Genomic DNA, 27,565 nt, shown 5'->3' with positions numbered 1-27,565 from the left:
ATCCCCAACTCTGAATGAAAAAGGCTCTTCAGAGATGGATGAATAATCAATGTCTTGTAGCTATTCAACCACCCTTAAATGGCCAGAGGCTTCTGTATGGAATGACCACAAATGCCATGTGGGGCTTCAGCCTGTGAAGCCATAGCAAGAACACAACAGCAGCAAATAGTACTTACTATTTGTTAATAGTGCGAGGCTGGTGAGAATAATTCTACAGGTTCAAAAGAGAAGGGAGTTCTTTTACCTTTTGTGCACAGCATGACCCTGCCTGTATCCACTGACAGTCTTTCGAAGAGGATAATAAATGAGTTATATGCCTTGATGGGAGTAAAAGTAGAATTTTGATAGAATACATTGAGAGTTTTCAAGAACCCCACCTGTCCGGCATCTTTAAAAACACAGCAACATCCGTAGGGTTGTGGATTATAATAATCCTTCTGTTACTAAACCATTACATAACTTTTAGAGTTCTTTCCTGCCTCAGTCAAAGTTAATTATATTTATTGGAAGAATATGTCACTTGAGAGGCTGCTACATCCTTAGCTAGAGTTTTAGCCTTCCATCTGTCTGTGTAAATGCCCATTACTTAATGCTCAAGCATGAAGACACAGTGAGAGCACGAGAGCATGTGCCCTGAGTGTATTTAAATGTTTGCTTTGCACACCTCTGTTTGACTGGGGGCAGAGGGACAGGACTGAAAATGTAAATACAGGCATTGTGAGGTACTTACCTTTGAAGATCCCTCAGGAGTAGTGGTTCTGAGACTCACCCAGAAAGCAAGGGGGAACAAGTGTAAGAAGTCAGAGACAATAATGTGTATACATTAAGAAGTCATCTTGTGGATCAGTCAGTGTGCAACTCCATTTTTCCTCGGTCGTGCCCCCAATCATGCCTCAGGTGAAGAAAAGAAAAGAAAATGTTGGTTAGCTCTAAGTACTAAAGTGGAAAGTAATTCCAAGGTAAGTCTACCCTAAAGAGCAAACAAGCCCTTTTAAAATGCTGAGGGGATGGGGGGCACCTGGGTGGCTCAGTCGGTTGAGCGACCAACTTCGGCTCAGGTCATGATCTCGCACCCTGTGAGTTCGAGCCCCACATCGGGCTCTGTGCTGACAGCTCAGAGCCTGGAGCCTGCTTCTGATCCTGTGTCTGCCTCTCCCTCTGCCCCTCCCCTGCTCATGCTCTGTCTCTCTCAGTCTCAGAAATAAATAAACATTAAAAAAAATTTTTAAATGCTGAGGGGACGGGACAGCAATTTCCACTCTTTGAAAACACTCCCCAGTGACCTGGTGGCAGGGAAGTTTGCCTGGCTTCATTTGTGGAGGCTGTACCATCTTGGATAAAAGGGGGACAGGTTATTAGGCTAAAATTTGTTTATAAGGCTATTTTCCTCTCCCATGTGGACATTTGCGATTTTCTCGGATCAGAAATTTCAAGCCAAAGAATATGTTGAAGCTATGCAAATTGACCAATTTATGACCTTACATTCATAAGAAAACAATTATTTCACCAATGCAATGACAATAAAAAGGAGCCAGTTTGTGTGGGATTAGGGAAACCTGGAGTGCCTCATAGGAGATGTGGTTTGCAATGGTGGACAGAGGTAAAAGCAGTGGTGTTGACCCATGTTTAGCATAAAGACTCCTTTGTTGACTCACCGTGATAAAAGTTCCTCATTTGTTAGATCATTGGGTATAAAGTTATATAATTCAGCCTTGCCCTTCTTTCCAGACTTCTGTGGTAGCCAACACCTCTTAATTTTAGTTGTGGTAGTTCCTGGACTGCCAAAGCCACTTCCTATATGTCAGCCAAGTTTGATTTTCAGAGCAGTGCAGGTAATTTGGCAAGCTCAAAAGGAGGTGAAGAGAGGCGGTTAGGAATTCATTTTTTTCCTGTTTCCCTTTTTTTCAAAAAACTAGCAACTCCTGCCTTCTGTTTGACTTATGCTAGGATTCTACCCATTACTGCAAAAGTATCAGATGCTGTCCCTGCACATTGTCCTGATAACTTTCACAATGCTTGCCAATTGCCTTGGTGGGGGGAGGGGGTATCTCAATTATTTAAAGGGTAGTTTTGTGCCAGTGTTCTCCTTCCAACCATTATGATCCTGCCACTATTATCTGGCATTTAACAAACAGACATTGATTTCTTGCCTAAAATCAGCTGGAGAATTCTACTTGGATCAGTCCCACAGAATTAAAAAGGAGAATTAGCCTGAGATTTCACTAGGCTCCTCAACCTGTTACTTAAATGTCTCCTGCGATGTTTTTACCCTTTGTGGAGAGCATGTAGAACTCGGTACTGGGGTGAAGCAGTTCATGGCAGGAGAGCAGCCCATGAATTGCTATGAGCTTGTCACTGAGGATCTCGCATATGCGTGTGTTATCAACTACAATTGTCCTCATAAAATTAAATAAAAGCACGCGTTTATTATTGTGGGGCTCCAATTAAGGGACAGCTGGTGTTCCTATTACACTTGCATTAGATCAAAACTGGTAATTTAGCTGTCCAGATGCACGTTTTTTAATCAAAATATAAAACTGCTTTGGCTTTGCCCATTTCCCATTGACAAGTATCTGGGACCCTACCTTAGGCTCCTGCCGCCCTTCAAACTCCATCGAAGAAGGGGAACCATTGGCACAGATCAACATTTTCCTGTCTGAGGTTCTTAAAGGGAAATCAAGGACTGGGGCATTCACAGAAGGGACATCCCAGGAAGGCAGCTGGTGAGTTGTTTTTCGGGGGGGGGGGGGGGGGGAGGGGGTTGCGTTTTGGTTTTGTTTTGTTTTTCTTTTTTTTTCTTTCTTTTTTTTTTTTGCCTTCATTCAGCCGATATATTTATTGACTATGGTCCTTTTTGCAAGTACCTGTTTCACTTTATCCGTATCTGAAGTGACACTGAGCGTACAGCTTTGAAGCACACTGCATTTCTCATTGGCACTCCAGTTCCTGGAGCTCTAGAAACTTTGCCGCCTCCCTCCCCCCTCTCCGGGGATATGTGCGAGCTCTGTTTGTTTTCGCTTTTGTAAAACCTGAGCGCTACGATTTGTCCCCCGTTGCCTTAATAAAGAAACTGCAGAGAGCATTTGCAGCGGGGGCTGGGCCGCCGGGTTTGGGGGGAGAGGCGCCACACCCCCTGAGAATAAAGCCCGCGCGGCGCTCTCCGAGAACCACGCACGAATGAACGGAGCACACAAAGAATACATTGGGCGACCCAACAGCGCCCTGCAGGAAGAAAGTGCCCGCACTCGGAGCGGGAGCGGGAGCGCGACTTTTGGCGCTCTTTGGGAGCGGCGGGAAGGAGGCCGAGGACAGCCACGGGTGGGCGCGGGAGCGGGGGCCGCCCGCCGTCTGACTCGCGCCCGGTCGGCAGCGGCCAGCCGGGCCCGAGAGCCGCGCGCGCCGAGCCAGGTGAGGTTGGCGGCGGCTGTGGTGCGGGGCGCGCCGCGCTTACCTGGCCGGGCGGGGCGGGGCCGGGCGGCCGAGGGCCGTCCCGCGCTGGGGCAGTCCGCGCGCCGCTCGAGCGGCCGGCGGACTTGCGCGCGAGTTCCGTGTTGGCACCCGAAGCCCCCCGGGCCCCCGCCGTTGCCGCTGCGCGTCCCGCTGGCCGAGCGCGGGGCACCGGGGGGCCCGCGGCGGCGGCGGCGGCGGGCTCGGCCGCGCCGGCGGGTGCAGGGCACGCCTTTGGCGCGGCCGGGCGGGGTTGGGGCCGGGGTTGCCATGGCAGCCGCTCGCCCGGGCGGGAGCCCCACGCCCGCCGCCGAGAGGGAGCCGGGAGCTCCGAGGTGTGCTCCGCGCGGACTGAACCAAGAGCCCGGGAGAGGGGGGAGGGAGCAGGGTGGGGGGAGAACCCCGGCCCGGGCGCCCCCCGCCCCCCAGCGCTCCGGCCTGCACCGACCCCGGGGGTCCCCGCGCTGGGGAGAAAAGAACCCCTCGCCTCGGGGTCTGAAGTGGAGGCTCGCGGGAGCCCGGGGCGGGGGCAGGGGGGCCCGGGGAGCGCAGGGATCGTCGCCTCCGTCCGGGAGTCCCCGTGCGCGTGTGTCTCGCCTTGACATTTTACACCCCACAGCGGCGACTCGGAGGAGGGTTGCACGTCCCAGCCCTGAAGTTCTGTGGGTGGGGCGGGCTTTAATTTGCTTATATCTAATGATTTCAGGAGCCTCGCTTTAAAATGGCGGCATTCAGTACGCACCCCTGCTAGAGGCTCTCCCGGCACCGGGGCCACCTCGCGCAGCGCTGCTTTTGCTTCTGCCGCTAACAGATGGCATGTGCCGCTGCCGCTGCCGCTGCCCCCGCCGCTGCCGCTGAGAGCGGGACCCCTTAGCCGCTGGGTTTGCGCTAGCAGCAGAAGGTAAGGCTGGGGACGAGTTGGGGTGTGTGAGAGCGGCTGCCTTCCTAGGACGCCGACGAAATCACATGCCTTTTTTAAACTTTAGTTTTCAAATGGCAAGTAGAAGGAAAAGTAATCCTGCAACTTTGTTGCAGTGTTATGGCTTTCATCTTTTAGTCTTCCTGCCCTTCCGTCTTTCTTTTTTGTTTTCTACTTTCCCCCGCGGTGGTGTTCTTCTTTGTTTTCATGTTTCTATTTGTTTGTAATTCAAACGGACTTCTTGCGTGGCGTATCATGGGCAAATGCTTTGAACAACTAATTTCCCCGTGTTCGAGCGATACCGCGAGCAGTGCCATAGCTTCCTTGCACAGCCGTGTCTTTTCCCGCTCTGGATCGACACGTTTGGCAGCTTGCTTTTACTACCGGCATCTGAAGGGCATGAGGATAGATTTTAGAAGACAGTTGAAAGGTAACCTTATTTTTAGCACTCACACAGTAAGCTGGTATGGTAAGAAAACGAAATTAAATCAAGACGAATAACGAAACTTAGCATTTAGGTGGTTCATTTGTGTAGTTTTAATATTACTGTGGTGGACCTATTGTTTTTCTGACTACTGTTCATTGATTGATATATATAGATACAACAGTGAGGGTGAGTTTACTGTATTGATGTAATTAAGGTAGTGTGTTTTAAAGGAGTTCCTTTTTCCTGGATGTTCCTAAATTGCTTAATTGGCCATGGATCCCTACATATGGAATAAAGCCCATGATTATTAGCTGCTATCCTATCTCTACACATGCATTCACTTCACGGGAAGCATCAATTAAAACAAAATTATTGCAAGATTTAATTTTGAAATGCCTGCTAATTTTTCACTACGTTGACTCCCCGGTTTAATCAATAAGTCTGGGTGGTTACTGATATAATGGTTGGAAAGTGGACTGTGGAAATAGCAGTACAAGTGACCAAGTGACTGGAAATCCTTAATACAATTCATCCAAGGTTGGTTTTTTTTCCCCCCCTCTGAGAAAAGGCATGTTGACAATGAGGCTTTACCAGAGACCTCAGATTTTTCTAATTATATTTGTATTTTCTTTTTTGCCTCTGCAAATGTTTAAATACTTTCCAAAGCTGTTTTTAAAAATTTTCCCAGTACCTTTGGAGAATGCCTTCATGTTTATGGAAACTTCCCTAAACATAGTCTAAAAGGGCTTTTGCCCATAGCCAGCCGATATTATTCTGCCTCTGTCCACTTTTTACTTCTCCCCAAGCAATAACAGCTACTTGGCTGGGCAGACTCTCCTGCTATTAAATTTAGCAAGCCTCTGGGAAGGGGTGAAAAAGATTGTTTTGCACCTATTAAAAGACAGTGCAATTTTCCTGCCCAGGTGCCGTGGTGTACCTAGAAAGACAAAGCTAAACTGTTTACAGTGGAACTTGCTATATAATAAATTTTGCATCAGCTTTGCCAGATTATTGTTGAGAGAAGTGTGTGGTGACTTCATTGCTTCACATCCGAAAGGAGACTTCCTGCAGGTAAATAGATACCTGCATTTTGCCCAGGGAAGGGGCTGGAGTGTGACCCAAAACAACTCCCGTTTTTAGAGATGATGTACCTGGATCCCAGTTCAGCAAACTCTGCCTCCTGGTGTGCTGCCTTGTTGCTGAATGACTTTGGACCAAATGAATCCTTAAAAAAAAAAAAAAAAAAAAAAGTGAAAAAACGAAACCTTAGGGCCAGAGTAGTCAAGCTAAATGAGTGTCAGAGATGTTACGGGGAAATTTTGCCAGCGAACATTCTGCAGCATTATGTAGTGGTGAGATTAGAGACCTTATGTGAAAACATCAGTGAAGGAGTTTGCCAGGAAAAAAAAAATATTTTGAGAGAGAATTGATCTGGTGCTAGGCTGGAGGTGGTGACTGCATGGTTTGCTCTACTTCTAAGAACTACTTCATTTCTGTAATTTCCTTTGCTGCTTTAAGCACTCCCAACGATTCCCAGGACTATTATAAAGTACCTTTTTTTCCCTTAACTGTCCACTCCAGGCATTGTCACTACAGCTGCTTTTTAAGGGGGATAAAACCTATGATTATCAGCTGGTATCCAAAATATCTTTGGTATTCTCTTGCACCCACCTTTTACCTAAGCAGTGCTTTGCACAACGTAGATACTTCAGAAATATTGAATCAAAAAGAAAAGCGAGTAATCTGTAAACTCACAAAGGAGCAGATTCTGTGCACAGCTTTTATTGAAACAGTCCATTTTTTGTGTACTTGCAAGAACGTAACAAGTTCAAGTGGATGAGCATGTGCACTTTCCTACTTTGTCTGCATTCGATTTGCTTCTCACTCTGTACCTCTAGACACTGGTGTAATTCATTTTCCTGACCAGTAGGTGTATCGATATCCGCCCAGCTCTACAATATGAAAAAGTAACCACAGCAACTTGGGGGTGGGCTGGGGGGGGGGGGGGGAGGAAGGTTTTGTCTTTTGAGGTTGTACTGTAGTGGACGTGCTGGACCAGTGACGGTCTCTTGGCCGCTGTGCAGATGCTGACAATATAGTTTGAGGTACAATTTTGTTCTCTCCCCAGCTTTCTTTAGATGTGAGAAGGAGGTGAGAGGAGGAAGGGGGTGAGAAGCCCTCCAGTGATGAAGATTTTCATTCCTAAAATTGTACATTTCTCCTCCTTCTAGCCTGCAGTAGATTCAGGAAGGGGGCAGGATGTTTCCGTTTGGAAATAACTCATGTTGTCTGATAGGATGACAAACAGGGATTGGGGCACGGCAGACAAGAATAAGATACAGTACATGTTTGACAAGTAATACGATCCCATCATTAAAGGTAGATAAAACTCACTGCCATGTTAAAACTATCAAGTGTCTGAGAGAGCACGAGGCCACACTCACCTTTGCTTGTTCAGTTTCCTTCCATGCTGTTGAGTTTTTTTAAACAGTGTCTCGCAGGCTGAACCGATGGATCCCCCCACCACCCAGTTCTCAATGTATGTGATGTCAGAAAACAGAAATCAGAACCGGTGTTTCTTTGTGGGCTATTTCTGCCTCTCCTCCGGTGTGATACAGTTGTTATTTCAAAAATAGAAACGAATTTGTACCTCAGGTAAAATGAGGTGGGAATTTTTTTTTTTTCTCTCTCTAGGAGAATAAACCGTGTTTGGGAGCAAGTAGTTTAATTTTAATTACCAACCAAACAACGAACAAACACGAATTATGACCAAAACAGAAAGCAATTACATCTGTATTCATGTGGGCTTTCAGATCTTAAGGAAACCAGATGGTTCTGAGGCATCTTGCTCTTCCTGAATAGTTATATATTGCCTCAAGACAGCCACATGACGGTGTTGGAAAGACAACTTTGAGAATTAGGAGAAATAAGGTATCAATTACATTATCAGGTGTTAATGACATCCATGTGACCTGCAAGGGATCAGATGGATTTTTTTTTTCAGATCATTCTAGGAAAAACACAGGATCAATCCATCATTTATTTCAACTTTGTATCAAATGTATTTTTAAAAGATTGGCGGGAAGCATCATACAATCTGGGAAGAGGAACCTTATTTTCATGTGAGAAATAAACGTATTCCCAAGCTGTCTGGGTACATCGACACGAGCTTACGAGTGCACGCGTGCATTAATGAGTTGTCATTTTCGAGCAATTTATACAGCTATGCATTGATTTCTGCCTGGAAGATTATGGGAAAATACCTATTCAATTCCAGGCAGTTAACTTTCAGAAAAAGGATACTCAAGAGGAAGGAAGAATGAAAGGAAGCCTGATTTAAATGCATGCGTGCACGCGTGCGTGCGTATGTGGCGTACGTATTTACGTGAATGTAAGATACATGTATATCCACATGTAGATTCCCGTGCATACGTATACAACACACATACAGAGTCGCCCTCTGCATGTGTATGATGCTTTTCAAGAAACTCAAGCATAGTCATCCCAGAACTCTCTAACAGCCGTGAGAACAAAGTGGTAAGGGTAAGAAAGGAGCCTGGTTAGAGATTTAGGAATCAATTAGGCACGCTTGTTAAATACGAGGTGCACTCTCAAGGCCCACTTCCATCAGCGCTGAGTTGGCTTATGAGTAGGAGTGATTTGTTTTCAGTTTTAGGCAGGAGTTTGTTTTATGCCTGCACAGTGGGTGAACTCAAAGGGCTTTTCCAATTGAGAAAAGCAGTCTGCACAGAAATGCACGGGCTTGGCACTAGAAACTTCCGACAGGCTATTTGATCTCCAGCGGCCATGGGAGCATCGTAGCGACTGGCCGTTAGCTGGCTCTTCTTTTCCATTTTGGATCACTCAGATTGCCTCAAACCCATCCCCATCGAATTCTTTGAATCCTGAGCTTCTTGGCATTCCCTGCAATTGGTGTGGAAGTTTGAGAACTGTTTCTTCGGGTTTCTTCAAGTTTCCCTGAATGTACAGGTCACTCGTTAGGCAGGTTGCTGGGTCTCCTTACCTCATAGCCTCAGTGCCTGGCACATAGTAGGTTCTCAGGAAAAGCGTGTTGAACACACAGAAGCGTAGATTAGTCTGCCTTTTTCGTATATCTTATGAGCATCTTTCCCATGATTTCAGGTAGCACTATCTCTATCTTTACTGTCCAAACAAATCAGTGACCACAACAACCACAGACTGAAGCCTGGGTTGAATGTGCAGTAGCAACTCTAACAGATTCAGGGAAGAGCAAGCAGCAGCGGCAGCCTTTGGGCTGAGTCCTCAAGGAGTGGCCTGCGAGCCAGCTGGTAATCTGCCACCTGTAGTTGCATTTGCCGTATGTCCCTCCCATCCCAGGGAAATTAGTCTTCAACAAGAAGTTATGTAGAAGTAGTTCTTCAAACCATTGTACCAGAATTAAAAAAAAAAAAAAAAAAAGGAACAAAATGGGACTTGGATGCCTCATGCCACGTGTAGTTAGTTTATAAAGTGATGAGGTCACAGACACAAACCAAAAGGACACTGAGAGCGGTCTCATTTTCAGTTAAGCACTGATTGCCTATTTGGAGGTTGAATTTGCATAGGTTTTTATTTACCAAGATACAGGTATGAATGGCAGCTCTTTTTACTGTATCCAGAAAGCAAAGTCCACACGGTTGAAGAGACACAAGCTGCCATTTCACATCAACCACAATCATCTTTTGTGCCCGCGGGACCATCGGTCTTTAAGTACAGCCTTTGCTGTCTCCCCTGATGTGGGAATATGAAGAGACCAAGCAAGGCGGTAGGTTTTTTTTTTTTTTTTTTTTGGGTGGGGGGATAAGTGGCCTGTTAGCAAACAACAAAACAAAACAAAACACTAGCAAAACAACCAGAGAGCTCGTATTTCACCTTTTGCAGACTTCCACCTTCAGGAGGGAAAACAAAACCATGCAAAACACAAGCACTGTGTATATATTAGCTTGGGCATATACCCCTCAGTCTAATTTCTATTTTGTGCTTTACAAACTGAGAAAAATGAGATTGTCACATGTTATTAAGGTAGCTGCTTTATTATGATTGGACTCGTGTACTGTGTAGCACTTTTCCTGAGACGTTGAAAAAATGTACAGGGACACATTCAACAGGATCCATGGCACAGTGGAGACCACATTTCCCCTCAGTGCCCGTGTGGAGGTTGTGCTCGTACTCCAAAAAGTTCGCGTTCGACAAATGGTCCAGTTGTGGGTGCTCTTTTGTTAAAGGGCGTGTTGACATTTCCCAAAATTCTTGCTGTCTGTGATGGATGACGATCGCAAAGAAGAGGAGTGTATTCTTTTCAGAAGTGATTTGGACAAAAATTTAAACTCTTAACTCATTTGTGTCAGCATTTTTTCCTAAGCAATTGGAGAGCATGAAGAAAGACATTATTTCACCCAGAAGGATGAAGCGAAAAATAGGACCCATTATAGGGTCCCATTTTCTCGCTAAGGGCTTCAAACGACAGAAAACAGGAGAGGGAAGGACCGGGGTACCACGTAACCCAATCTGTCTCATGAATGCCTCTGGCAGTGGTCTCAGCTGCAGTCAGAGGCCACGTCACTAAGCGCTCTGCCAGCTTTCTGAAGCCAGGGTCTGGGCTCTGACTGACAGGCACCCCAAGAGAGGGCCTGTTTGAGAAAGACTTCAGGTTTTGGCGGAACTTTTGACTGGGCAACTCGCTGCCTTGCTGCCATGTATAAATCCTCCCTCTCAGAGAGAGAAACCTGGTTTTACTGGGGGACCCATTTGTACATACTGAGAGCTTCAACGTACTGATCATAGAAGGGCAGGATGCTTTTACTCTCTCACTAAAACTCCCCATCCAAAGCTCCTTTGAATTGAGAAGTTGACAGGCTGGAACAATGTAGCATAGATCTTGGCATTTCACATTGCTGGAAAAAGACGGGAATACCTCCACGTGTTGCAAAGAGTGTGATAATGGTAATACTAATAAAAGGACCTGAAAAACGATTCCCTTAGAAAGCTCTCATCCATGCACACGCTTTGAAGTCCTGTCATGGGATGGTGAGAGAGAGGCGGGGGAGAGAGAAACCAACTCTAAGTAAAGTGAGTCCCTCTTCTCTGGAAGGTTGTAGTCTGTCTTTCTCCCTTTACTAATGAACTTGCTATTCTGAAAATTGATCCTAAATGAACAGGAAACAACAAGGCTGTCTAATATCTGGCTCTAAAGGCTTATTTGACTAATGTGGCCCATTCCTGTAGGCATGAAAATGCACACATTCAAGTGACTGGTTGTGTGGCCCGTACTAAGTAAAAAAAAAAAAAAAAAAAAAATTTTTTGGTAAAAGTCACATTTTTCACTTTCAGGCCTACTTGTTGCCTCCCATCTATTCCCCAAAGAAATTTCTGTATTTTTAGCCATCCGAGACAACAGTTCAGACAGAGGCACCCAGGAACGGTGACAAGCAGTGACAGGAAATGCCGCTTGTGCTGGTCTCCTTCATAACTTAGTGAGACCACAGCTGGCTGATTTGCTCTTAACTTCCTGTTTGGGGGCTGTTTGGGTCAAAAGTAGCAGTGTTTTCCATATAGAAATTTTCTTTTGCTTTATTCTGTAAGGCCACAATAAATCTGTCACTGGACTGCATGTTTTGTATATTTTATGGACTGTATCATGTGGTTTGAGTTTAATTTGGAAGGCTGTACTTTTATATAATCAGGAGTCCCCCACACACACACGCACGTGCAGCTTGAGGGTCTGGGATTGCACTGGCCTTCGAAAGTTTATAGCTCTATTTACACAATAGTGATTTCTGAGGAGGGCATTTCCTGCCAGTTAATGACTGGTTGGAAAGGCCAAAAGTCCAAAGCCAGGAGGAGAGGACCATTCATTAAATGCCACGAAGGGACCAGGGCCCTTTTATCACGAGGCGGTGAGGAGAAAGTGAAACCACATTCTGCCTTTTGAAGAACCCGGAGCTGCATATGGATGCGCTGCCTCATGGGATGGAAAACGGAGCTTCTTTCCCTGACAGGAGCTGACCGACTTGCCCATAGGTTGCCAAATCAAGACTCCGCTGGGTAGGGCATTTCCTTTCGGCTGATGACCCCGCGGAGAAGGGACAAATAAAAATGATGGCCCTGAACTTGCCAGGTAGTAACTGTGGGAAAATGCTCCGCTCACAGGTGTTAACAGCTATCTTAAAAACCTTTAAGGTCACATGATTGGCTTTCCTAATTGGTTGAATAACTGGCCATTGCTAAAGTGGACAAGAACTTAGGGATGGAAAGAATGATCTCTTTCCCAGGCCAGTTTCACAGGACACCAGTATCCCATTTTGATTCCGTAGTATAATGAAGGTAAATAAGGTGCAGGAGTACTTTGCCTTGCATGGAAGTACCTTTGAGGGCTGTAATATTAACCATTTAACCTAAGACATTCCCAGGAAACAGTTTTGTCCCCAGTATAATTCTTGCATGCTATAAAGCAGCTGAGGTGTGAACAGTTTGGCATTGATTTAGAGCAAAAACAGGGTAAGACTGAGATTAGGTTCACATCCAGGAATTCCTGACTTCCCGGCCTGTCCTTCACTCCCGTAGCTTCCTAAGCCTTCGATTTGCCAAAATGTTCGATGTTCATGAAAGATAAACATCTCTTCTGAATTCTTTAATAGATACCACCCCCCACTTCAGAACTTAGCTTGATCCTTTACCTTGAAATGTTAATTTCTTTCAAATACGGGCAATCATTATAGGCCAGACACCTGGGTTTCTTCATGGGATTGAGTAATCTGTCACATGCACGATAAACCAAATATTAAGTTTCATTTTTGGGTCTGGCAAATGTCATTATACGCTTTTTAAAATATTCAGTAATCCAAGGATTTCTGGTCCTTACCAGCTCACAAAAGAGTTTTCTGAAGTTTAAAACACTCTATAAATGAACTGTATACCCATTACCATTGTTATTATTAGATGATACCATTAGAAGATACTATCAGCACGTTTATAAACAGTGACTGCATGAACTAAAAAATAAGCTTGTTTAAAACATGAGTTTATTTTTTGAACATTCTTGAGTTTGAAAGTGAAAATACACTACAATTTTGCTAGCTCACGTTAAAGACCATATTCTGATTTACAAAACATTTTGGACTAAGAACAGACAAGATTTTTCTAAGCAGATTATTGGCCTGAATATTAACACTCATTTGTAATTAACAACACAGCTGCATTTAAATAATGATCCCGAAACGTTAGAAGTATCTTGGGTATGTAACCCCTTCCATCTTGACATTATTATTTTAACAGAATCTTTCCTTATAGGTTACTCAAAAACATATTTCAAGCTGGCTCAGGCTTAGTTACCACAGTCTGTACTAATGGCATGAAAATTAATGAGGATTTACCCTACTGCATACGGATCCAACAACATTACCTTGTACAAGAAAAGTCTATTCATTTTATCGTTGTAGTTTTTAAGTGGTGGGCAACAGCTCATTAGTGCATAATGAAATTCATTAGTAGGTTGTGACTAACATTTTCTTTAAAACAAAATTGAATACAATTGTAAGAAAATGTCAAAATATATCATGTAGTAACGTTGGCAATTTTGGGTGAGACTTTTTCAGATCCGTACACATAGGTACTTAGGATATGAAATGTGTTTCTTACTATTTGTTGCTGTCAAAAAGTTTTAAAAGTCAGTGTTTTAGTGGATGTTCTTTCAAACTGGATCAGAAATGTTTTGTCCTCTGTTTTTGAGGGGAAGGTGGTCGAGGGATACTGAGGGATACTGGGGGCTGATATGCTGAGCGATGTTAGTTAAGTACCTTGAGAGTTATGTGTCTGTTTTTCAAACTGAGAAGTGAGAATGTATTGCTCTTGGAATGCTATAAGGTTTAGTGTCTATGGTATTTTGTAATCCTGAGGAGATACACTTTGTGCAAGTGTTATGTATTTACCAAGTGGTATTGCTAAAACATGAGACACAGAAAAGAGTGCTCGCTGGGAACAGAAGCCAAAAAAGGACGTCTTAGGGGGAAAAAAAAACAACACTAAAGATCTTGAGATACATGGGCCTGAGTTGCTCTTAGCAGCAAAAGAATTGTTTAAAAATTTTTTTAATGTAGGAAAAAGCCCACCTTATTTTAGGATGACTTAAATGTAAGTTAAAAGAGTTAACAAAATTGCTTCTGGTTTTTACAAATCAAAAATGGTCATATCCAGAGAGAATATGTTTGCAAGGAAAAAAGCTGATTTTGAAACAAATATAAATGTGCACATTTACCATACATTGGAAGAAAACCTGAGCGTGGCTGTGTTTTCTGCAGTGAACAAAGGCACACGTTAAATTAGTTTAAAAATTGTGGATGGGAGGCAGAAGCCAAGCATCTGTTAAATACACGTAGGATACTGATGCGAATGGTTATACAAATAGAGAAGACAATAGCCACATAGGCTTTCTCTTTATTATTTTATACTAATGAGAATTGAGCCCGGTAGAAGAAAAGAAAAAAGATTTAGTCACACAAAGTACTGAGTGTGATCTATTTAGGAGATTGGAAACACCCTTAGAAGCCTGCACAATTTCTGCATATTCCTTTGACTTCACTAATTGTTAGAGGGGAGGAAAATACTGCTTTCTGGGGCACTTTGCATCTCCATCCAGTTGGATCATAAGGATCTTGTCTTTGTCCCCCTCCCACCCCCGCCGCCCCAATTCCTTGCCAGTGTGATTAAACCTCACTGCTGCTTTCTCAACTCGGAGAATTTGAAATGAAATTAGGCTTTTCATCATAGACATTTAAATGTTAAACTCAAGTTACTGCTCTGAAAAGAAAATATAATCTCAGCTCTAATGAGTTGGTAACTAAGTTCTGTCACAAATGAGTTCTCATCTCCCTCTTCAGATAAGCCATATTTAAAACTTAAGAATAGAAAAAGACTTACACGGCTAACAGTTGTGTAATTAGCAATCAATTTATGAAATGAGATGAAAAACAAATTAAGCACAATAATAAAGTGTTACTCCATCACCAAAAAAAAAACCCAAAAAATACCTCATTACAGACATTTCCAGATCCTGGGAGTGACAGCTTTTTAGCTATTTCTTTGCTCTGTTAAAGCTGTTTAGGAAGCACCAATATGTATGTTTTTAGGCCAGAGGATAGGTTTGCTTATAGCGTCGCTTTCACCATAAACAACATGCACAGAACAGGAGTCATTCAGGGTTTCCAGCTGCAGCAAGCATATGGCTGGTTGTGTGTTTTAGGCAAACAAGATTAGTCACTGGTTTGGGGTATCAGCTCCTTCTTTTACTGAAGCCTTCTGGTTTTTTTGGTTAGGGAACACTGGGCAAATGATTGGTGATCAGAAAAATCTATGTAAGAAGATATGCTAAAGCCAACTAAACCCCAAGCAACCGCTCATTTCATGCGGCCTTCTACTTTTCTCAGTCTGTCGGTGAGATATTATGATCCCTCGCGGGCCACATCTGCCAAATTACACTTTAAACTTTAAGGTATACACAGAGCTCAAGACCTTCAACGGGCGAGTTCATTTTGTTGATTGTGAACAAAAGATCCCCCCAGAAGGCACTGAGACTGTGAGGGCAAAGTGTCTTCTAGAATGAGGAAGGAAGACGGAAGGGAAGAGAAATGATAGATTTGCTTGTCTTTGGCTAGGATAATCCCTTATACCATATTCCTCATCTGGGGGGAACCCTACTGGCCAAAAGAAAATTCAGACGTTGGCGTTGCTGTTGGCAGAGGTTTTCCTAAGTGAGAAGTGAGGAAGACCCCTTCCTCAGAAGAATTGCAACCGTTAGCACTTTCTGGAAGCCTGCGGTGGTTAGGCGTAAGGAAAGCAAAAGCCCGGTGATGTCGGAGCTCCGGCTCGTACTGTTCCTCGTGATGGGTAACGATTCAAATGAAACAAAACCCTTTCGGAACGCGAGGTTGGTTGGTTTCTAAGTGAAAATGAGTTAGGTTTCCCAAAGCAGAGCAGACTTAGGAAATAGGAAGGCAGAAAATACAGTCAACACCTATGGCTTTCTTCTGTGTCATTAAGGCTTCCTTTCCGATTTGCTTGGTGTGAGTTGTGTGGCACAGAAGGTAACGAGGTGGGATGTCAGAGGCCTGTGATTTCCCTTGACGCTTCCTTGTGCTGGTAGGTCCAGACCGGGTGACAGGGGCTCTTGGAGTTCTCGAGGGGCAGCATTTACTACCACCGCCTCCAGGAACGTCTTATACTTTTAAATCAGTCTTAATATTCCTGGGCAGGAGTTTATATCTAGGAATAAAATTTGAACCCCCACTTTCACACCCAATAAAAACGTCCTATAATAGGGTGTTTATTTAGAGTCAGCTGACATTTATCGAACAATTACTGTATGCCAGATGCTCTGCTAGGTACTTTCATTTTGTTCTGGCAAACTTTCCTGTAACTATGAAATACAAGTGCTCTCCTTGGCACCTGAAAGTTACCAAGCTAAAGATTACACCCTCAATTCTTCACTCGCTTTTCAAGACAGCCCTACCCCCGGCACACAATAATTTCTTCTTTGTCTAGTCACGTTTCTCTTCATCATTTGAGGACCATCTCGTGTCCTGTGGCCTGCCTCTTCCATCAGCGAAGGCATTTATTTCCTTATAAGTCAAGCCAACGTCAATCTCTTACTCACTTGGATAGAACAGAAAAACTGGTTTGGCTCTCTGGTCGATGGTGCTGCAGTGGGACGGGAGATAGCAGAGAATGCAGAGTGAGGGGTCAGGAAAATGCTGTCGAGTGAAAGAGCATGTGGAAAACCCTAGAATGAAGTTGGATTAAACTTGTCCAGAACGTAGAGAAAATAACAGAGCAAGACCTTGGGAGTCCGTCATTTACCCCTAGGAGTGGACGAGACAGCCTAAGGAGAAAAGCAGAGGAGGACTCTCTTTGATTGAGGACTAAGAAGAGGAATGTTGGAATTTCACAAAGAAATAAGGTCGAGGGAAGTAAGAGTTTTGTTGTGTTTTTAAGGTAGGAGTGTCATAGGTAATGCTCACCGACTGACAAGGACACTCAGGTGAAGCGGAATGTGATCTTTGATCCTCCTTTCACTCACCAAACGTAGAACATGAGAAGTGTGTGTAAATCACCAAATATGTACGGAGTGTCTCCCCTCCTGGCACAGCGTCTGTGGTAATATGCCCAGTAGTACTTGTGCAGTCTGAGTAAGTAAACCACGAAGAACTCTCCTCTTTATTCTTTTTGCCCTTAAGGTATAGGATTAAGCTTGTCACAAAAGAACTGGGGTAGGTTTGAACAAAACAATACCAAGATAGTGGAATTCAGCCAAAGGAATAGGTAAGATTGTTTTTCAATGGCTTTCTTTAGAGACCTGTCCTTGCTACTGAATTTCTGTAAATGTGACTGACATCTTTCTATAGGTCAGGCTCCAGGCAAATGAAAGACAAGGTGAGGAAAGCTCTAAAGAATAATGAAGATGCGAATGTAACTGCCAAGGATGTACTTTTACTTTATGATGTACCTTTAGACTAGGATCCCGGGTCAGTCCTTCGTAATGTTAGAAATTTCAACACGGGCAGCACCTTCCCTGTGTTGCATGTGGCAACTTCAGTGTTTTGTAGATTTTCTGTTTTAATGTGTAACTAAAAAAATAAGCCTCGGGTCCAGATTCAGTTCCCCTTCTTGTAATCACCATCCCCATTTTCTCTTTTAGAACATATCTTATTCTTCCTTTCTCAGAAGCTGACAGTTATTGGTACAAAATATCTTGAATGCAAGCTTGTATTTTATGTCTGGGTTACTGTTGATTCTAGTCAAAGAGAAAGGCTTGTTGCTTGGAGGTTCTGAAAAATGCTTTTTATTCTAAAGAAGAAAATGATGCAAATTTGACGACATGTTGAAAAACTTAAATATTTGAAGTTATTGTAAAGGTACTAATAATGATCTACACCAGCATTTCCCAGTCTGTGTTTATTTTGCCACATATTCCAGATTAAAAAAAAGTGGGGGGGGGAGCAGAAGGGATTCTTAGGTGGAATGCCTGGGAATTGATGGTTACAATGAATACCACATTCTGAGGATTAAATTGCATTAAAGTTATATTCCCTATCTCCCCCCCAAAATATCTAGGCATATATATGTGATAGGACATGTATATATACATATATATAAGGTTATAATTTTAGTTTTTGTTTTTTTATGCTGCATTTCAAGTTACTGGGCAAATATTACTTGTTGATAAGAATTTAAGAATATTCCATCAACAGGAATCAAAATAGTGTCATAACATCTTCCTACCAGCAGAGTATACTGCACAAAATCAATAGTGACTTAGATTAAAAGACCCTCATCCCCAGGAAAAATGTTTGTTAAATAGATTGCTAAAATAACTGTGAAATTTTTGCTCTTAATTTCCTGTTAATGATTTCTACTTTAAATGTCTTCCTTACCATTTGAGCCTGGAGAAAATAGGTATCTATAGTATCCTAAATAGAGAAGCAAACTAAATGGTTTTACATTTAAGTTATTGGGGATGTATTTTTACTTTGTTCAAGTAAAAACACCCAGCAGATCCAAACTTAAAATAATAGCATAAAGGAGCTTATTCAATCTGTGATCAACATTCTCTAACTCTTTGCTTGATAATTGGAAGGATTGCACAAGAAGGCAAGTTCATATGGTCGGTTTAAATTAAGGCTATTGTGTTGAGGGAATCAAACAGGTTTGTAATCAAAGTTGTGAACTCTATGCCTCTCAACGAATTAATTTAATCTGATACCTCTTCAAAAGTTTGTTCCATGTTACCAATTAACTACACCTCTTTGCTACCTCAGTTCCTCCTCCAGGGTCTGCTCTCTGGTTTATTATTATTACAGTTACTTATTGGATTCAGTAAAGAAATTGAATCTGCAAATGGATCCTTTTTGGGCTTCACCAGTATCAGTGATAACACATTCTCAGAGTCCTTTTGCACAGTGAACTCGTATTTTGTAACTGAGGTTTGCACAGTGAAGTTCAAATAACTAAAATTATTAATAATTAATATTGGAATAATTAAAATCAAAATAATGTAGAAAACTGTCAGGGGAGTCTGGTTTTGTCGGACTTACTGTCTTTGAGGGGTATTCACGTCTTCAGATGTGAATTCCATTTGATTTCTCTTGTGTTTGTTCATCATTGCAGCTCCCTCTCGTCTCAACAGGTTAGCTTCCATTTGGCCTCAGTTCCCGGTACAGCATTCATGCTCCTTAATACGCATATTGACATTCAGAGGTTCTGTAACCTCTTCTCTTGGCAAGAATTCGGTTCTCCAGTATTTGCATTGAAAACTGCAACCTTGTATGTGTAGAACGGTTGGCAAAAAGGGGGAAGGAGGCCAATTTATCTGACTCCAGTCCACAAGCTACACAAATTCACGTGAAAAAAAAAAAGCAAATCTACAAAAATGCATGGGCAGAAATCAGGTATCCGGGGTGTGTGTGACTTTTGCAATTTGCTTTCTACAGCATGTCGACCCTGGCATCCTTCCAAAGCAGTCTTTGACCAGGTGATCACTATACCTATAACTTCGGAAAATTGCTTTGGTAATAAAGTATATCAGACATGTCTTCTTCTGGTTTGGAAAGCATATTTACAGACTACATATTTATTAGTTTATAACAGGGCATCCTAAGTGCTAAGTGCCTTTCCTCTACACATACACACAAACACACACAGGGACAGTTTTGACTGATATTTAAACCTGAGTTCTATAGTAGAGTGCAGTTGTATTATAGATATGCAGTGGCTGTGGATCTTTTGCAATTGTACCTTTCCATGTAATATCTGGCCTAAAATCAATCGATCATACCTTTTTATTCAAATTTAATATTGATTATAACCAGTTTTTAGTACCAGAATAGGCCTAACTATAGAACAATGTACAGGACAGGAAAGGAAAGAAAAGGAAAGGAAAGGTCATATTAAGAAGTGATAGGAAGGGGCGCCTGGGTAGTTCAGTCGGTTAAATGTGTGACTCTTGATTTTGGCTCAGGTCATGACCTCCCAGTTCATGAGTTCAAGCCCCGAGTTGGGGTCTGTGCTAACAGTGCAGAGCTTGCTTGGGATTCTCATCTCTCTTTCTCTGTGCCCCTCCCCCACTCATTCTCTCCCCCTCTCTCTCCCTCCCTCCCTCCCTCCCTCAAAGTGAGATAAATAAACATTTTTTAAAAAAAGAAGTGATAGGAAGAAGTAATATAATTTTGTACTTTTTAAAAAAGTTTGTTTAACCTCTACGGCCAGTGTGGGGCTCAAACACACAACCCCGAGATCAAGAGTCACATGCTCTTCCAACTGAGCCAGCCAGGTGCCCTGTACTCCTTTCTAATGGAAACAGTTACTTACTCTGTGTTAAGCACTGTGATAAGCACGTTGCACATACTCTCTCATCTAATCCTCACTGCAACCCTATGGTGTTGGTGTTATTATTTATCTCCTTTTTACAGATGGGGAACCTGAGGCTCAGAGAGATTAGTAGCATGTCTGAAGACATTCTGCTAGTAAACAGCAGCGTCAAGACTTGAACTTAACCCACTGACTCCACAGTCTGTGCTTAAAATCTCTGTGGTTATATTGTGGAAATATAAAAAAGGTTTCATTGGGAACTTGGGTTTGCTGTCTGTCTCTTTCACAATGCATTAGTGACCTAAGACTGAGTACTGGATAAAGACAGTGCTGCTGGACTGAAGTAAACATCTGGAATGTCCAAAAGCTGTAGACTTTCCAAATTCGAGAACTGTAAACTCTTAGAAGTGGAGGGGAGAAAGCATCATTCAATTTACAGTACCCTTGTGCGGGATAAGTCTGCCCTGCACACTACTGTCGGTAACAGCAACCAGACTTTTGAAAGTTATATTATGGTGAGATATACTATTATTTAATAGTGGTGGTGCCTGATCCTTTTATAGAAATCTTTTGTTTAGGAGATTTTACCGTGAACTGTGCTGAATGCGTGCAGCTCTCACAGCACATTTTAAATCCCCGGTTGGTTTTTCTGGTATTTGACCTCACAAGAATTTTCTGTTTCAACTTTCCATCCCACTTGCAGTTCCGTTTTGTTCATTTCCTTTTCTTTCTTTTCCTTTCCCTTTCCTTTTCTCTTCTCTTCTCTTCTCTTCTCTTCTCTTCTCTTCTCTTCTCTTCCCTCTCCCCTCTCCCCTCTCCCCTCTCCCCTCTCCTCTCTTCTCTTCTCTTCTCCTCTCCTCTCCTCTCCTCTCCTCTCCTCTCCTCTCCTCTCCTCTGTCTCTCTGTCTCTCTCTCTCTCTGCATTGGTTGTTCATTCAGCATACCCTTGTTGAGCACACTACATGAGTCAGCCGTGTTTCTAGGTGCTGACGATATAATCCTAAGCAAGTATTCAAATAAGTTTTAATATTAAGGTAAGGAACCTAGACATTTTTCTATAAAGAATGTCAAAATAAGAGCTAAATTGAGGGGGTTGTTGATCTAGTTTTAAAGAGAAGCAATGAATTGAGACAGCTTCGGACTCCCACTTACTCTATCAGCTTTAAGGAGAAAGTTGATTTCTTATATGAAGGCCCACTCTCACCCACTCTGTTCTTGGCTTTGCCTCCCTTTTTGGTCCCAGCGTGTACTGGGCACTGTTCCGTGCCACCCTGCATGTGGACCACCAGGTAGCACAATATCTTCCACAGAGCAGGTGCTCACCACTTCCATTAGTTTAGCAAGTATTTGTTGAGAGCTTAGTATATACGAGGTATTGAGCCAGTGACAAGATGAATACGACACGTCCTTGAGGCACTCACCGTAAAGCACACAGCTGATCCCGAGATCCACTGCTGTGTGACAGGGAGATGGACAGACGTATTGGGGAATGCTGAAACCCTGAGTAGCATTCCGTGCTGGATCTAATTCGTCCACTCATCTGATATGCATATCCCTTCCGGGGCATTGTCCCCTCCACTTTGAACCCATCCAATAAGAAGGTCCAGTGAAGTTAAATCTCAGATGCCCACGTACTTGACTTCAACTTTATGCATACAATGCAAGTACACGTTTCACTGGTAAATAAAACGTAAGTAGAGCCTGTTGTTGATATTGATTGGTACCTCCATAAATCACATCTTAATAGAACTGTGAATAATCTTTTTTACATTTATTTATTTATTTATTTATTTATTTATTTATTTATTTAGTAACCTCTATGCCCAATGTGGGGCTTGAACTCATGACCCTGAGATCAAGAGTTGCATGCTCTACGGACTGAGTGCCATGCCAGGCACCCCAATCTTTACAGTTTTTTAGGAAGTACTTGGATTCATTATCTGCCCAAATCCCTAGTAATATGCCTATAAATCTTAGGTTATGTTTCTGCATTTTTGTGCCCACTGGAGGCAGTACAGAGTAGAGATGGGCAGCACGTATTCTGGAGCATGCCTGAATTTGATCTCTGCTCTTCTCACTCACTGTGTGACCCTGGACCAAGTTACTTAATCTTTCTCAATCTCACTTTCCATATCTGGAAAATGGGGACAATAATGGACCTGCGTCACAGGATTGCTACAAGCAGTAAATGCATTGATGTATGTGAAAAAGGTAAGATTAGTGCCAGGCACACAGTAACTACTGTGCACATTTGCTCTTATAATTTCAATTAAACTGAAATTATGTGCTTTATTCTGTTTTTCACAAATCGTACATACTCATCTGTAAATTTTTTGAAGTTTATTTATTTTGAGAGAGAGCATGAGCAAAGGGAGGGGCAGAGAGAGAGGGAGACAGAGAATCCCAAGCTGGCTCTGCACTGTCAGCACAGAGCCAGACATGGGGCTCTATCGCACGAACTGCAAGATCATGACCTGAGCCAAAGTCAAGAGTCGGGATGTTTAACAATTGAGCCATCCAGGCACCCACATACTCATCTTTAAATGACATTCAAGACACTGGAGATTGATGTGAAGGTGTCTCTTACTTGGAGTCTATAGTCCTTTGAGTCTTTTCACACCAAAAATCAAGTAAGTTCACTTTCATCTATACTTGGAAATGAGACCCCAACTTTGACTTTCTGCTCCTTTTACATGGCCAGAATTTTACATGACTGGTTCACACATTATCCCATGCTGAGGGATAAGTGCTTTTAGAATGCTTGATGTGTAGCTTAAAAGCTATAAGAAACAAAGCATACAACAGAGCTGCTGGCCAGCCTTGTGATTTACATGGGTATTTCTTTAGTCCACCAGTAACAGCTTTGGCAGCATTCTGTCTAGGGGCCAAAATTGAATGGTGACTTTCAGTCTTATGCTGATAACTGGTTTTGGCAATGCTCAGGAATTCTATGCAGCCAAGACAAATTGACAAATACAAAGTCCTTCAGAGCAACGATGAATTAACATTGGAATTATTTTTTTGGCCTCAGTGTGGGTGATTTTTAGCCTCTCATCTTTCTGTATTGTTTCACATTCATTATTTCCAGGGCAGTGATGATATAGTCACTTTCAGGGTTAAGCACAGGGGAAAACTTGCTGAAAATGACACGGAGGAGTGTGCGAGCCAGTCTGGCACAGAAAGCAGGACACTGGTGGGACTGGATGCTATAAAAAGTGCAGCTCAGGCCAGGGTCCCAGGGTAGATCCACTTTATGGACCAAGTTGGTACAATTTCCTCATCATTATATTTACATTACAGTTTATCTTTGTCATTAAGTGGCAACATATTAATACTGTGCCCAACAAGGAAGCTTCCTTAGTAGCAATAAGTAAGTGGGTTAATTAACTTTCACATGTACCATTATTCTCCATTTTTATTCAGAAATTCCCTTACATAAAATACACAAGCAGTTAAGTTGGGTTTAGAAATTCACCAACAAACGGCCTTTATAACCTACTGTAATTATCTCCAGAAATCATCATGTGTTCAGTGACTAACTCTCCAGAGCTTTTACTAAGATAAATAAACAGAAGCAGCACTAACCAGTTCCCTTATATTTCCTAATCTTTGGCATGCCGTTTAGTCGTATTTTAGACCTAAGGAGGGCTCTGTCTCTCCCTAGGAATCCAGACTATGCTTTCTCCTTGTTGACCCGCTGGAAAATTTAAACCTCCCTCTTGCTGATCAACCTCAGTCCAACCAGGCTCTTGTACATCCCTTTACATTGTGCACATGTCAGGAGATCTGAACATGTGGTGTGCGTTAGCAAACACCTAGCACAAAATGACCATGGGATGGGCCAACAGTACGCATCTGCTTCTTAAAATACTTACTGGAGAGGCGCCTGGGTGGCTCAGTCGGTTAAGCACTGACTTCGGCTCAGGTCATGACTTCGTGGTTCGAGCCCCACGTGGGGCTCTGTGCTGACAGCTCAGAGCCTGGAGCCTGCTTCGGATCTGGTATCTTCCTCTCTTTCGCCCCCCCCCCAAATAAAATAAACATTAAACAAAAATTTAATAAAATAAAATACTGACTTGAGTTCTGCCTTATTGGTTGGAACATAAACACTGACCAGAGCACCACTGCACAGTTCCTGGGCACCCTGATGAATCAGCAACAAAAATTTAACCACGTGCCCAATATATCCCTCAAAGCATGACTGGTGTTTCTAATCATGAGCCAGAATTACCCAAAAAAGGCATGATTTTGTTTGTACTATTCTATGTATTCTATTCTGTTCTATGTCTAAGGGGGCAACAACGTTTGAAAAAGCATTCCAGAAAGATTTCTGTCCTGACTAAGAGAGACAAATATTAATGTGTAAGAGTTTCTGCTTTTTGAAATCTCATTTTTATTGATCCCCTTCCTTGCCTGATGGTTCCAATAAATGAGGTGTTAATATAATAAGACCTCAACATGAATTTTCGGACTTCTGTAGTATCTTGATGGGCCAGCCATACTAATAAAAATTATTTGTCATAGAAATTACGGTGTTGAGAAAATTATTTTGGGATCAGAACCAACATTATAAACAACTAGCTACTTTCCGTGAAAGCACTTCCAAACTCAGAGTTCATGGGGGGTAAAGAATATAGAATATTAATCTTCTGTGTTCTCTTTTTTAATGAAAAATGTTTGAAGAATTATTTTCTCATTGTCTAAGGGAGCCTGGTGAAGAAGAGTTCTAAAATGAACTGGCATCACCATTAAATTTTTGCACATGCACCTTTTTTTTTTTTTTTCATAAAAATGCATTTGTATCTGGAGGGAGAATTATTCTCCTATCAAAATCATACATGCTTCAAAATACTTCTGCGTTATTTAGAAAATAGCAATGTAGACTAAAAGAATGATAAAGATGAAGAACACTTTTAAATGTTTTTTGAGGTTCAATTCGCCAGTGGAAATTTTTTCAGATTTAACAGTGACACTTTCTTTATCTTGCAAGGATTTGCAAATGCCATGTGGATGTGCGTTAGAGGTAGTATTCTCCTGAAAAGAACATTATACAGATGGAAATGTTGCTTGTGTGTGCTTAGGGGAAAACTACGTCAATTTCTTCAAAAGCATAGCTTTAAGACTTAAGTTCAGCTCTGTATCATTCAGTGTAGTGAGCAACAAATATTTTAATTTATTTAAAAGAGTTACCACTATCATGACAAAATAAATACATAGTAGCTTACAAAATGTGCCTGAAGTAGAATTTTCTATGTGCAAATATATATACTTAAAGTAATTTACTTGAGGGGGCCTATTTGATAGGCTCCATATTAGAATCTGATACTTATGCTAACATATATTTTTGAAAACCTACTATGCAGTCAGCACTAAAACTATTTTGGTTCAGTTTTTTTTTTTTTTTTTGCATTAGTCCTTTTCTATTTCCTTGTTAAGCCTGTTCTTTCATTTCAGCTTCCATCTACTTTTAGAAAAATGGCATTTCAGTTGCATCAGATGGTTTTTAAAGCATGTTCTTCTTACCTCTGTTTAGCATAACTAGTGCATTTGGATAGGAAACACAATAGGACATTTTGCGTGTGTGTGTGATTTCATCTTTAGCTTAGACAGTACTGTTCCACTTATCACTAATGGTTTTCCTGATTTTTCTATTGGTGTAAATAACCCAACAAAGGAATGTGGTATGGAATTAGTGTTTTCCTTGGGTTTTAAATCTCATTTCTAGTTTTCACTAGATGTGAACATGGAGAATCCCTCTATTCTTTATGTTATCTGATCAACATTTGCAATTGTAAGGAGCAGGTTTTCTTTTATTTTTATTTATTTTTAGGTTTTTATTTTATTTTTTAGAGAGAGAGCGCGAGAGGGGAAGGGGCAGAAAGATAGGGAGACACAGAATCTGAAGCAGACTCCAGGCTCGGAGCTGTCGGCACAGAGCCCGTCACGGGGCTCGAACTCATAAGCTGTGAGATCATGACCTGAGCTGAATTCTGACGTTTTAACCGACTGAGCCACCCAGGCACCCCTAGGAGTAGGTTTTCTTGATTTTCGCCAACAGTGTATAAGATATATTTAATTTTGGATTTCTATTGGAGCATATCTTTCCATTTACTAGGACTTGCTGATAGATTTTCTCAAATACAATGAAATATTAATTAAGTGGAACTCAACTGTCTGAAACCCATAATCAATAAGAATTTTGCTGCATTTGGTCATTAGGAGAAATAAAATATGAATTTACCAGAGATTAAGTATAAGAAAAAATAACCTGTATTATAGCCTAAGGTCGATTCATATTGAAGCCAAACCCCAACAGCTTCTATTAAACTTAATAAGAATTGATGTCCAGGGATGCTTAAGGCATTATAACAGCTCTAGTAATGAGATAAAGATTTAATTAGGTTTATTTTATGTTGTTTATTAAGACAAAAAAGGACTTGTACTGAAAAGATTTGTACCAAAATTGGCTCCTAGTAACCACGATTTAAAAAAAAATTTTTTTTCTCCCAGTATTTTCATTAATTAAATCTAATTTATGATCTACCGATTTCAGGCAACAACGTGTTTTATCTTTTCATAAAACTGATGAAGAAAAGCTATTTCTTCTCATGCATCCACTTTTTATGTTCCTAATTTCATGCCTCATTTCTTTTCCCTTATCACTTAAAAAAATTCAGCCAACCACTTTTATCTTATTTTATATAAAGATTTTATTTTATTTTTAAAATTTATTTAAGTTCAAATTAGTTAACATACAATGTAGTATTGGTTTCAGGAGTAGAAACGAGTGATTCCTCACTTACACGTAACACACAGTGTTGTGCTCATCCGAACAGTTGCCCTCCTTTAATGCCCATCACCCATTTAGACCAGACCCCCCCCACCTCCAGCAACCCTGTTTGTTCTCTGTATTTAAAATTCTCTTACGGTTTGCCTCCCTCTCTGTTTTTATCTTATTTTTCCTTCCCTTCCCCTATGTTCATCTGTTGTGTTTCTTAAATTCCACATATGAGTGAAATCATATATTTGTCTTTCTCTGACTGACTTACTTCGCTTAGCATAATACACTCTAGTTCATCCATGTTGTTGCAAATGGCAAGATTTCATTATTTTTAATTGCCAAGTAATATTCCAGTGTGTGTGTGTGTGTGTGTGTACCACATCTTCTTTATTCATTCATTAGTCGATGGACATTTGGGCTCTTTCCATAATCTGGAAATTGTTGATAGTACTGCTATAAACTTGGGGTGCATGTGCCCTTTCAAGTCAGCATTTTTGTATCTTTTGGATAAATACCTAGTAGTGCAATTGGTGGGTCGTAGGGTAGTTCTATTTTTAATTTTTTGAGGAACCTCCATCCTGTTTTCCAGAGCAGCTGTGCCAGTTTGCATTTC

General features: G+C 41.9%; 2 protein-coding genes across 12 annotated transcripts in view; one reads left to right on the top strand and one right to left on the bottom strand.

Moving 5' to 3' along the window:
- Positions 1 to 730: 730 nt before the first annotated feature.
- LOC123594455 (translation initiation factor IF-2-like) lies at positions 731 to 8,647 on the bottom strand. The gene is made up of 4 exons (XM_045471195.1): positions 8,564 to 8,647; positions 5,877 to 6,018; positions 3,452 to 4,392; positions 731 to 892 (listed from the first exon to the last, which is right to left on the bottom strand). Exons 1-4 carry the CDS (start codon positions 8,645 to 8,647, stop codon positions 887 to 889), a joined length of 1,173 nt encoding a protein of 390 aa, XP_045327151.1. The 3' UTR covers positions 731 to 886.
- Positions 3,094 to 27,565, top strand: part of MBNL3 (muscleblind like splicing regulator 3) — a 112,258-nt gene continuing 87,786 nt past the window's right edge. For 6 of the 11 annotated variants that reach the window (XR_006711048.1, XM_045472478.1, XM_045472480.1 and 3 more), the window contains exon 1: positions 4,229 to 4,348. The gene's annotated coding sequence lies outside the window, so the exon portion shown is untranslated. The other 5 variants (XM_045472471.1, XM_045472475.1, XM_045472479.1 and 2 more) reach the window with 5 other exon arrangements.

This window comes from Leopardus geoffroyi, chromosome X (assembly GCF_018350155.1).
Source record: "Leopardus geoffroyi isolate Oge1 chromosome X, O.geoffroyi_Oge1_pat1.0, whole genome shotgun sequence".
NCBI lineage: Eukaryota > Metazoa > Chordata > Mammalia > Carnivora > Felidae > Leopardus > Leopardus geoffroyi.
This window is presented reverse-complemented; position numbering and strand designations above follow the sequence as displayed.

What these genes read in the sequence shown, in the direction of transcription:
- LOC123594455 (XM_045471195.1), bottom strand. Translation starts at nt 8,647, where the DNA reads ATGGAAAAGAAGAGCCAGCTAACGGCCAGTCGCTACGATGCTCCCATG. An exon ending in TAGCCTGTCGGAAGTTTCTA is followed by an intron (nt 6,019 to 8,563) that starts GTGCCAAGCCCG and finishes TTTTTTTTTAAG; the next exon opens with GATTCATTTGGTCCAAAGTC. An exon ending in CTTCCCTGGGCAAAATGCAG is followed by an intron (nt 4,393 to 5,876) that starts GTATCTATTTAC and finishes TCGGCGTCCTAG; the next exon opens with GAAGGCAGCCGCTCTCACAC.